At 42.9% G+C, this 11,945-nt stretch overlaps 1 protein-coding gene across 1 annotated transcript; it reads left to right on the top strand.

Annotated features, from left to right (window-relative positions):
- The first annotated feature begins 1,496 nt into the window (after positions 1-1,496).
- LSM6 (LSM6 homolog, U6 small nuclear RNA and mRNA degradation associated) lies at positions 1,497-7,578 on the top strand. The gene is made up of 4 exons (XM_066185039.1): positions 1,497-1,583; positions 2,528-2,640; positions 5,765-5,878; positions 7,393-7,578. Exons 2-4 carry the CDS (start codon positions 2,547-2,549, stop codon positions 7,425-7,427), a joined length of 243 nt encoding a protein of 80 aa, XP_066041136.1. The 5' UTR covers positions 1,497-1,583; positions 2,528-2,546; the 3' UTR covers positions 7,428-7,578.
- Positions 7,579-11,945: the final 4,367 nt, after the last annotated feature.

Below are 11,945 nucleotides of genomic sequence, written 5' to 3'. Positions count from 1 at the left end.
ACTGTAATTAAGTATAAGCCTCAGCTAGCTAGAAAGCAGCCCATTGAGCAGAAGGCATAACAGCTCATCAGTTTCTGATTGCTTGGAAAATAACGTTACAAGCTCTGAAGGTAAACTTGTAAGAAATGAAACAAAGGGGAAGGCTCACAAAACAAAGTGTCCCTGGTTTGACTTGCAAAATTGCCATGCAAATTCATCAGCCCAGACATGAAAGTTTTATTTGCCCAATCTTTCTACTGGAGATTGGTAACAATGAAAAGCAGAATATTCCATTATCAAAGCATTACTCACTGAAGCCAGGCAGCCAAATAAAACTTTGCAAGTCTGCTCCCCAGAGTAACTATTTTATGTTCCTTTTCTGCTTCAAGTACTAGATATAATCAAGCACAGTTGGATGCTCCTGATTAACATGACGGTTGCCTGGAAACACAGGCATAGTGTGGCCAAACTTCCCTGTCCACGTCTGTGATGGAACTCTGGGACAGGCAGGTGAATAAGGTTGGGTTTGCAGCTCTTGCCTCTTAAAAGCCTTGTAGTCCAAGCATTGGAGAAAAACTTGTTACTGGGCACATGTTCAAAAAGAGAAGATAACTCTAGAAAGAAGTGAGAATACAAATCTGTGTTCTGAAAAGCTACGGCATGTTTTCTTTGTATGATGAGAATTGAGAGGTTTGGAAAGATACTAAATCAATAATGGACAGATTAAAAAAAAAAACCCAACAAGACAAGACAGTCCAGAAGCTTTCACAGATGATTAACTCTTGACACAGCAGTAAATCCTAAAAAAAAAAAAAAAAAAAGAAAGAGATAGCTGAGGGAAAGGAGTGAGATGATGGGGAGAAGAAGAGTAGGTGAGCTCAGTTTCTTATTTTGCGAAGTTATTTCCAGGTGACTTTTTTTTTTTAAAAAAAAAACCCAAACTCTTACGTTTCTATGTTCATTGATTCCTCCGTGAAATGACCTCAGCACCTTCCTGTCTTGTCCTGGACAGCATGCCTGTGAGGTGCTCACCTTGTCTCCCATAAGGACAAGATCATTTGGGAATTACCAGGGTCTCATTAGAGTAGAAAACAATAATGTACTGGACCGTGTTGGACATTAGGAGGAATTCTTTCACAGAAATGTTGATCAGACATTGGAATGGGCTGCTCAGGGAGGTGGTGCAGTCACCATCCCTGGAAGTGTTTCAAGGAAAGACTGGATGTGGCACTCAGTGCCACGGTTTGAGTAATAGGTCTCTGAGGCCTTTCCCAACCTAACTGATGCTGTGGGGTTTTTTTTCCACAAGACACCTTTTTCCTGTAAGATTTCTCTCCGATGGGGTGTAATTTAGTGCGGAATTCTAAGCAAGACATTAAAACCCCGCGCATCTCCGTGAAGGGGCCGGGACTCCTCCCCGGCGACGCTCCAGGGTCGGGCGAGACTCGCCGGGGTCCCCGGGCAGGAGGGGCGCGGCCCCGCGGCGCGTTCCGGGCCCTGCGCGGGCTGTCCCGCCCGGCCGCCGTAGCGGGGCGGGGCCGCGGCGGGCGGGGAGCGCCGGGAAGGGGCGCGGGAAGCGCCGGGCGAGGCGGCGGCCGGTGGCGGTGAGTGCGGGGCCGGCCCGGGCCCGGCGGGCTCCCCGCGGTGGGTTGCCCTGGAGCCGCGGTCTCCGGCCGGCACCTCCCCCGGGGCGCTGGGGCCGGGCGGGAACGCGAGGGTTCCACGCGAGGAGAGCGGCTCCAAACGCGCGTGTGGTCCGGGAAAGGGACGCTGCCCTGGGGGGCCAGCATCGCTGGTGGCGGTGGGCGTTGATGGGGAAACTGGGGATCCCTGGATTCACGGCTGGAATTGCCCGTTGCCATTTGCCCCAGGAAGCAGCGAAATGAAGTCGGCACCGTGCGGGTGTTTTCTGCCTTTGGCTTAAAACGCGGAACAGAGCGATGTTAGAGCTGAAATCAAGCGAACACTGACTGAGAGCGGGTCTTGCACCAACCCGGGTGCGCCCGCTGCGTGTTTAAATCGCAGCATCTTTCCTCTGTAATCTAATCACAAGCCTTAGCTTAGTCTTTTCTACTATCTGAAGGCATGCTTTTAAATCCATGCTTTTCTTCTGTTTGTGAGCTGAGATCAAAAGTACTTTTGCTGTTCCCGCACCTGTATACTCCCGTGTACAGAGCAGGGACGGACTGCTCCCTCCGCCCCCCAAGACATGAGACACCTGTTCATGGCTTAGCCCTCTAAAACCACTTCAGCAAAAGGTTTTAGGGATGATGAGGCCTTTGGCACCGTCGAAATGTAAAAGATGCGCAGTGTAGCAAACAAGAATTCTTGGTAACACTTTGAGAAGTAATAAAAATCCCAAAGGGAAAGTTTAATGCAATGGCTATAGGAGCTCTGTCTCCCCACCTCAAGCCTTAAAGTTTTGCTTTCATCTCCTTCAGTATTTTCTCCTACTGAAAGTATTACAAATCCGGGGTCTGCCTGTCTGTACAGAGTATTTAAAACAATGTGGAAGCACATCTCTTACCCTAATGTTTTCACTTCTCAGCTTGCCAGAGAAGATCAAGATGAGTCTGCGGAAGCAAACCCCCAGTGACTTCCTAAAACAAATCATTGGAAGGCCAGTTGTTGTAAAATTAAATTCTGGAGTTGATTATCGAGGTAAGTTCTCCATCTGTCTCTCACAGTGAGTAAAGTAATTCATCGAGGAGGCTGGAATAGGTGCATTGATTTTGAAAAGAACAACGGTGTGATCCAGAATCATGGAGTATGAGAACAGCAATCTCAGAATGGTGACAGTAAAAATAGAAAATCAAGTCTGGAGAAAGTGATAAAAAGGGGGATAACAACAGTGGATTTAGAGATTAAAATAACTGATCTAAATCATTAGTGTTCTTGGTCACAGGTGATTAAACTGGATGATTCTGAGTTTCTAAACTGATACTTGGAAAGATTTTCTGGCACTGCATATAACTCCTGAAATAGCCAGAAACACCCCTTGTTGGAACTAGACCTTTCCTCACCTTTCTGTTCTCAATTTAGATGTAATACAGAACTTGATCCAGGAAAGCTTCAGAGTAAACCGTGCTGTCAGTCGTAATAGAATTCTTACACAAGGGATGAAAGCATTTTTAACGTTCTTGGTTAAACAATTGCCTAGACCTGTGTTGGATCAAGACTCACAGAGATACAGGAAAAAGTTTAGTGTAGCTTTTGTCAACTTCATTTTAACACAGCCCATCAGTTTTATCCCTGATTTCTCCAGCCTATCAGTGTACCTTCATGTATATAGGATTACAGATTTTTTTTAACCAGTAGATGAAACTTCTCTGTGCAGTGAAATGTCCTGGTCCCGCTCCCATTTAGAGAAGAGTATCAACCTGACCAATTTTTTATTAGTATCCAAACTCAATCATAACTAATCACATATCTTCTGTTGTGCTCAATTAAGAAATTTTACTCTGACTTACTGACTTCAACTATGGTTCTGCAGCAGCTCCCTTCTTCAGAGAGGTTTATGTCAAGTGGCTTAGCTTGGCACTTGTGAGAGGAGACTTGTTTGTGCTGTGACAGTTTTAAATTGTTACTGTTCAATGACAGAGCAACCAGGGCCTTCTTATCCCTTCCTGTTTCTCTTCAGTGCCACTCAGCTGACAAAATTTGCAGTTTCTCATTTCTTTGAGAACCACATTGTCTGAGCGCTTCAGGTGGGGCTGGGGGCTTACAAGGTTCTCTGCCTCTCTGTAAATTCTTTAGGGCAGGAGAATATTATAGAGAGAGCTCATTAAAGTCAATTAAAGCAAGTCATCGTTTACCTGAGGGGTACCCAGAAGGCAGGGCCAAACCAGATCTGGGTTTTGCTGCACTTTCTATTTTCTTTGAGACCGTTGCTACCTCTCCCTTGGTAAGATCCATTTGTAAATGCTGTAGATGAACTACTCAACCTTCCCTTCAGCAAAGCTAGGTTAATGTGCCTACAGTCAGATACCACACTAATTGAACAAGAATTCCTTATTTGTCCCTGGATTTTTCACCCCCCTTCCCCTTCATTATTTCCCTGCACTCCTTTGATCCAGTGACACAAAATCCGTGTAGTGTTTTAGGTTGAAAAATACGCACTTGGTTTGTTTTCTGCAGAAATGTGACCAGCAGTTGTAAAGGGCAGACATTTACAGAACAGCATCTTGGGCTATTGTTGCAGATATGTCCACATTCTCCCCCAGGGTGTGTTGATGATTTTTTGGTTGCCTCCACTCTCAGAGGCCCCACATGCACCAGCGTGGCCGCATGCAAGTATTGATGTGTCACTGAAATGTCTTGAACCATTGCCAAGTGCTGCAAATATCCAAGGCAGGAAGCCCTGGGAAACAATCAGGGATACATTAATGTATGATTTCTGTGTGTAAATATGGATATGCACATTAAAACATCTCCACATACAGATAAAACAGTAAATTGCTAGCCAGGAGGGGCAGTGATAATATTTGATGCCATTAGTGGTATAAGAGTAAACACAAAAAAAAAGGAGGAAGAGAATGAAACAACCACGAATGCACTGCACTCTAGGAATGAGAGTCTGAAAATACTGCATTTATGGCCTACTGAGTGTAGCTCAGGTAAATCCACATAAAGTCCAATTTGAATTTTGGACAAACTTTTTTTTTTTCTGCTGTTGTGTGTATCCCTTGGGATTACTAGAGTGGAAAAGAATCCTGACTTTGGTTTGGAGTTTTTGGTGCATTTAGTGGCACTTCATGAGCAGTTTTTCCTATGTCTGTGGAAGCAGAGGAGAGAAAAACAGAAAGGAAAACAATAATTATCTTTAAGCCATGACAAGTTGGCAGAAGATGTTGAATTCCTGATTATTATCTAGAAGATCCTGCAGTAACACTTCTGAAAAATGAAAGTGTGTCCTGAGTTTTCTCCCTCTTCCTAAGTACAGCCAAGATCCTGTATTTCAAGTTTTACTGCTAGGTAAATAGCTAGGTGTTATTCAAACAGAGGAAAAACATTATTTAAGTAGTATTGGCTGTGCAAGGATGAAGTCAGGCAAACCCACGTGCAAGAGGAAGAATAAAAAAAACAACTTGTAAAAAGCTGCATTACCTATGTGCTACTAAAATGCGTATTTTCCTGATCCAAAAAATCATCTAATGCTACAAATGACAGGGTTTTTTTCATTAACTGCATTATCAAAACAGTGTAATTTTATTTCTGTGGGAAGATTTCAGTGGCCTTTGTTGACAAATATGTAGAATTTTGTTGACATCAAAATAGAGACTTGCAGCCAGTGTTCTTCTAGCTCTGTAAGCATGAAGACAAACATGTGTATGCTGTCCTGTATTAAAAGGGTTGTTTTTTCAGCTATATCCTTCACAGAGTTCTGTTGACAACTCAGTTTACATAGCTTTGTCCTTAGGTTATGCAGTTACACTTAATGTCACAGGTGGTTTTTTGGTGTGTGCCCAAAACACAAGTGAGAAGGGACAGCTTAAACTTTCAAAGTGGAAATTGTCTATCTTTTGAAATAATGCCTTAATAATATCTTTTTTTTTTTTTTTTTTACTCCTACAACTCTTACACCAACTAATAACATTGCTACCAGAGTGCCTGGAATTCCTTTCTCCCAGCTGAATTCTTTGAAGAAGTCTGTCCATGCTTGGGTTTTTAGTTTGTTATAAGGATACAGGGGTGGGTTTTTTCCCCCTGTACTATTCAGACACAATGCAATTTTATTTTAAAATAAGTTCAAGCTGATTCTTTTTTAAACTGCCACTGTTTTCAGGTGTCCTGGCTTGCCTGGATGGATATATGAACATAGCTCTGGAGCAGACTGAGGAGTATGTAAATGGACAGTTAAAGAACAAGTACGGGGATGCATTTATCCGAGGAAATAATGGTAATTCCTAACTCCTTCTGTTACTGCACATTAGAAAATTGTCTTTTGATATTCTGATTTTGAGGGGTGGCTGAGGTGTAAGTAAGCTGCCTGTAAGCTTAAAAATACTCTTTCTTGGAAATCTTTACAGTGTTTGCTTTTTACAGTTTCACTTTCCAGGGTCTGTGCTCTTCTACATTCCTGTGGCCCTTTCTTCCTCTGAACCTGAAGTTCATTTAGAGAAGCATGCTCTTTTCTAGCCTTCTTGGAGCTTATTTTCTACTGTTTGACAGGCTTACTCTTTGCACTTACTAATGCTTGCTTAGATGGCCTCTGCACCATAAGAGTCTGTGTTTTTTAGGCAAGCTGCTGCAAAAATTCATGCTACAGTGCACATATTACAGTGACACAAATATTTTCTGGTGAAGCAGTTTTCCAGGACTGAATGAATGCTTATCCTTAGTCCCGGAGGCTGTTTTCATCTTTTGAGTAAAGATTTTACCACCAGTCAAAAAAATCACTCATGCTTTAATATCAAGCCTTTGAATATCTCAGTGCAGTAGGTGGATTTTAGTGCACTTCAAGGACAATCCCAGGCTCCTGAAATGACTCTCTGGTATCAGGCTGTAATAACAGGACATACCAGGGAGAAGAGTATCTAAAAATAGAAAAGGTTCACAAGTCAGATGTGAAGAGACTTGCAGAGGAGGTAAATGAAGCAGAGTTCGACCAAGTTGCCTGGGAAGAAAATGGAGCTCGGCAAGGAGAGATGGAATAAAAAGACGCAAGAACTGAATCCCATGTTAGAAAAAGAGTCAAAGAGAATGTGGCACCAGTGTAAAAGAGCATTTTGGGTGGAGAAATAATCCTTGAAATGAGGCCAGCCCTTGGTTTTTGCAAGGCATTTGGACTGTTAAGCTAGGGACTGGAGTGACATTACAGCTGGAGAATCAATTAAGGAAATAATCTGTTATGGAAGTTAAAACAAATGGATGAGAGGCAGAAGGCTCAAGAACAGGCTGAACAGAGAACTGAAGACATGTGGCAGGTTTAGGGGCACAGTATCATTTTATGTTGTTGCTGGATCTGTTCTGGGGATATCATCAGGCAGGCAGGAGGGAGATGCCTGTTCCTTCAAAACTAATCATTAGCTTTGCCTTAAGTGCTTGGGATTTCCAGCTTTTATGGAAAGATGACAGCATTAGTGACTGACACCTGTGTTTCTGCTGCTGAGGAACACTCTCATGCTCCCCTCAGTAACACTGCAGGGCACTGCCTTTGTTCCTGCTCTGTTCAGCCTACATCTGCTGGAGCGGAGTTGGGCTATGAATAAAATAAATACTGAACCAAAGTAATACATAATGTTTAGAGCTAATGGCATCTTTTGAAACTTGGATTTAAAGGTTGCCTAGCTTTATTCGTGCTGAATGGGATCTGTTACAGTGTCAATTTATATGCCATGAAAATAAGATGTTTTAAATAAAAAGGCTTCTGCATGTTATTTACCCTCTTCTGTGTGCCACTTTCTCTTTCAGTGTTGTACATAAGCACCCAGAAGAGGAGGATGTGAAGATGCCAGAAGGAGGCTGTTTTTTTTTGTACTTGTGAACCTCTTGGAAGTGATGAGCCCTATTTGATTTGTAGTTCAAAATCCACAGGTGAAATACACAAGTGTTTAAGTATTTTTTTAAAAATAAATGTAAATGTGAGTGTAAACTGCCTGAATGCTTTTGTTTCAAAGCATTGCTGTGTTCCAGTGTACAGAAAAAAAATTAAAAGTGAAGCATGTATTAGTGCTGCAAGACTAATTTGAAGCAACAGCTCATTTAATTGTGCTAACAGTTAAAAAAATACTGATTGGAAGGTAAGCAGGCATGGAGTAATTGCAAATCAGGGCCCTGTATTGATGGCAAAACAATAGTTTAACTGATGGTGGAAAGGGAAATACTGATGGTTTGGTGACAATGACCTGCCCCTTTTGGAAAACAGGGTCAGCTTTAAATGCCAGTCTAGTAAGAGTCATGGGCTAAAAAGTTCAGCTGTCCAAAAAAATCTTGAATTGTGGATTGAATCAAGGGATGTAACAGTGACACTTCAACAGTTAGGGGTGGGGAAAGAATTGAATCAAATGGAAGAAAAGCCTTAAGGGTGAAAAGAAAGCTCTGTGCCAGCTGAGGAAGTCAGTCAGAGGTGAAGAGCTCTCAGTTGGTGTGTCAGTACAGCCTAGTAGCTACTTCACCTCCTGCCTGTGTACCCCCCACCCTCCTCTCCTTGGGGTGACCTTTTTCTTGTGCTTCTCTACCAAACACAATAGACTTCTTCAGTAAAAAGCAATTTTAACTAAAACCTAAATCTACTCCTGAAAACACACGAGAAATCTGAAAGCTTTTGTAAACATACCACGTGTCCTCTCCAGCCAGTTCCTACTTTCTCCCATCCACTTCCCCCACAACCTGGTACCATCTCTATATTCCCTCTGTCCAGCCAGAAATGGGAACAAGTGCATTAGAGTATGGGGTATGCAGTAGGGAAGGGGAACCTCTGAGCCAACAGCAGGGAGGGAACCTGTATTTTTCAACAGCGTTTCCAGATAAAAAAAGCACAGTGAATAAATGCAGCTCAGTTTTACATGGAAACTTATTTCAATTTATAAAGTGTATCCTTTTACATGCTGTCAGCCAAGGAAAAAAAGAACCCAAAGCAACTCTGAAAATCCAGATACTCCTTCACCGGAGTGTTCCTGCACTTAATATCACACACTCAGAATGTTTTCTTCATGACAAAGTTATAAGTTAGGGTAATATACATCATGGTGAGGTTATTGCGTCAATTTTTTTTACACGAGCTTTCTGAAGCCTGGCTTTATTCTTTGGACAGTTTCTAATGCCTGCAGGAACAAAAGTACTTCTAGTTGTGGATGGATTAACACAAGACAACGGTGTGAAAATAGCATTGTCCCATTCTTCCCAAGTAGCAGTAACTCTGATGCAGGCAGGGAATAGTAACATTCCAGTTATCAAGGGGAGAAAATGTGAGCCGCAAATTTTTAATTTTACTGTTTTTTTTAAGATGAAGAAATAATTCTAAATTAGTTTGCAGTCAGTAGTTAACCTTTCCACATTAAGCACTTCAGAAGCCATGACAGAACACACAAATAGAGTTGCTACTGTACAATATGCTTCAATAATTTATCATTTTCTGACAAGGGTTGAAAAAGGTCCAGGATGTAAGACAAATCACCAACTTGCTCTTCTGTAAGTGACTTTTTTTAAAAAAATGAAGATGTACCTCCAAGTGGGGCATGCAGTTTTTCATTTGCCTTGTCATCTATATGTAGCTGGCAGGTAACTGTCTGCTTTCAGTTCTGGAGACTGTCTGGTTTTTGTTGTTTGTGTTTTTGTTTGAATGTAGGGGTTCTTTTCCCCCTCTCCACCTTTCCCTCCCCCTGCACACACCTTCCCATGTATAGCAACACACTTTGCAGACTTTGATTTAACATCGAGTTTGCATTAACTTTTTAACCGTGGTTCTGTTTCTACAAGTCTAGTTATAGAACATGTTTCAGTTGTAATTTGCTACTACTGGTGGTCTAATCACATACTGAACTCTATACAAATACTATGTTGTTTACACAAGGGTTTTTTTTTAATGTGTTTTAGGTCATGAAGTCACTATGTGAGGTAGACAGAAGATTTGCATTGAAGGTCAGCTGTTGCAATTCATATTTAAATTTTAAAGGTAGCAAAAGAAATGAAGCATTTACATCCCACAACCACTAACGTCCAGTTTATTTTACAAATTCTCCATGTGACATCCTTTTACCATATCCTGATGCTCTTGCCCCAACTCCTGTGAATAAAACAGTTTCACCTGGGGATCAAGCTCGTTTACATCAGAGCTGACCACGAAATGTTAATATCTTGAACAACCTGCAAGCATTTGTCCACCACTTTTCTTAGAAGCATGTACCCAAAATTAAGTTATCCAAAACTAACAAAGTTACTGAATTTCAAAGACTAAAGCCACGCTCATGTTGCCAGTCAGTACCTTTGTGCAATGAGATCACACTGTGAAACCACAGCCATTCAACCACTACCCCACCCTCAGCTACACATTCAGTTCACAGACACCCTAACAAGGGTAGTAACTGTAAATTAGCTACATGCCCACATCCAGCACAAGTGTCTTGCATTTGAAAAGCCAAACTGAGCCAGCTCTTAGAAACCTGTCTGGAAGCAGCAGCACAGCATACCCCATGGAAACTAGAGAAAGCCTAGAAGAAGGAAGCAGGTACTCACTGTGTGGTGGAGCAGCCAAAGCCAAGTCACTACTAAAACCTGCAGTGCCCTAGAGTTGCCCCTATATGAAGGGAGCAGAGCATGCTAGGAAGGTTTTCTTTTAAAGGTGTATACCCTGATGATCACTCACTTTTACAAATTGTTTCCACCTGGTTTCTAGTTCAAAGGGAATCTAATGCAAACCACTCCGAACATCATTCGAGTTCTCTCTATGTTTTTTGTGATGTTACAGTGACAGAACAGCTAGTGAGAGCCCTTCTGGGTATGACTTGGCCATTAGTTCCTCAGGCTTTTTCACAGCTCTGAAAACCAGCTGTGCCCCACGGCTGTGTTGTTCCTGGGAGATAAGAAAGCATGAAAGTGTTTGCAAAGTGACAGCCTTGCAATTTGTGACTGATGGTACCACAGCTGCCTGATCTTTAACATCCCAACTCACACCCATGGCCAGCTCCAGACCTGCGTTGGTTTTGAAAACAAGCAAGCTGTGGAGTCAGCAGTTTCAAACTCTCACATTCCTGTGCCAAACTGTTCTCCAAGGCTTGAAATCAGAAGGGAGGGGGCATTTCCTGGGCTGCTGGACTGACCCTGAGCAAGGGACCCTTGGCCACAGGATCCCCCAGCCAGGCCACCTTAAGGGAGCTCACGGGCAGCTCCCACTCTGTGCCATGATCACACCACCTGTCTGGCCTTGCCTTTGTCTAACAGAGAAGCAACAAGAGATCATTCTTTATCACAGAGGGTTTGGTTTGTGTGTGGAAATTGTAAAATAGCTCAAGTGGCGAAAAGGGAGAGCAGTTCTCCATGGATTGTTTGCATCTGCTCTGCGCAGCACACTGTGGGAAAATCAGTTCTGACTGATCCTTTGTGCATGTGGGGAGCCCAGCATCCGAGGGCATGTTCATTTTACCTGCTCTCTCTACTCCTCATCTTACTCAGTCTTATTAAAGCAATCATTGAGCTATTTGTTGCTAGGCCTTACCTCTCTCTTTGTCTCTCTCACTCTCTTCCCCCACCTCAACCCCTCCTCTAGAGCAGAACAGCTGCCCAGGTTGCAGTAGTTACCAAATAAAATAAAGGGTTATTTTGGCTTGAATTTGTAAGGGAAAGAGGCTCACAACATACGTTGCATGCATGTGTATGTGCAAGTTCATTGCCAGCAGTGACATTTTAGACATTATCACACTTTATAAAGTGACAGAAGAACAGCAAGAATAGTCAACTGGATAAAAGGGGAAGGACCTGCCAGTGCTTTTGCCGACGCCCTGCCTAACTAGCATCAGAAAAACATCCTGGTCTCCCCAAACACAGAGGCACAGACATGCATTGGTCAACCCTGAGGCGCCACTTTGCAGAGATCATTCTCCATTCTCCCTTGTGGGACCACCATGGCTTTTTAACCACTCATCTCACAGCTGGACACTGTTCCTTGTTTTAAAGACGACTTGAAATATCCTTATATAAGGTGGTGCTGCCAGCTTTGCTGGTTTAATGATCAGCTCCTTGTGATATGAACTGAACCGTTGCCACCTTCAAGTTGTCTACTTGATCAATCTGCCCACTCTTCTCTAAGCCCCCTCAAACTTTGTTCACAGGACTCAGGTGCCTGCCTGCTGACCAGGAGGGACTTCTAACTCGTTAAAATCCTTATTATCTTGCAGCAGCAAACTATTGCCCAACCTGTCAATGAAGCAACCATCTAGCTCTGGAGTGTCAGCTCTGAGTTTCTTACGTCCATGCCCATATTACATACTGAGCTCCACTGCACCTGCTCCACATCTGCTGTCCCTGTT

The sequence above is a fragment of the Chamaea fasciata genome, unplaced genomic scaffold (genome assembly GCF_029207755.1).
Source record: "Chamaea fasciata isolate MVZ Bird 193981 ecotype frontalis unplaced genomic scaffold, bChaFas1.0.hap1 SCAF_6, whole genome shotgun sequence".
NCBI classification, from domain to species: domain Eukaryota; kingdom Metazoa; phylum Chordata; class Aves; order Passeriformes; family Sylviidae; genus Chamaea; species Chamaea fasciata.
The sequence above is the reverse complement of the archived record's forward strand: the minus strand, read 5'-3'. Positions and strand labels throughout refer to the sequence as shown.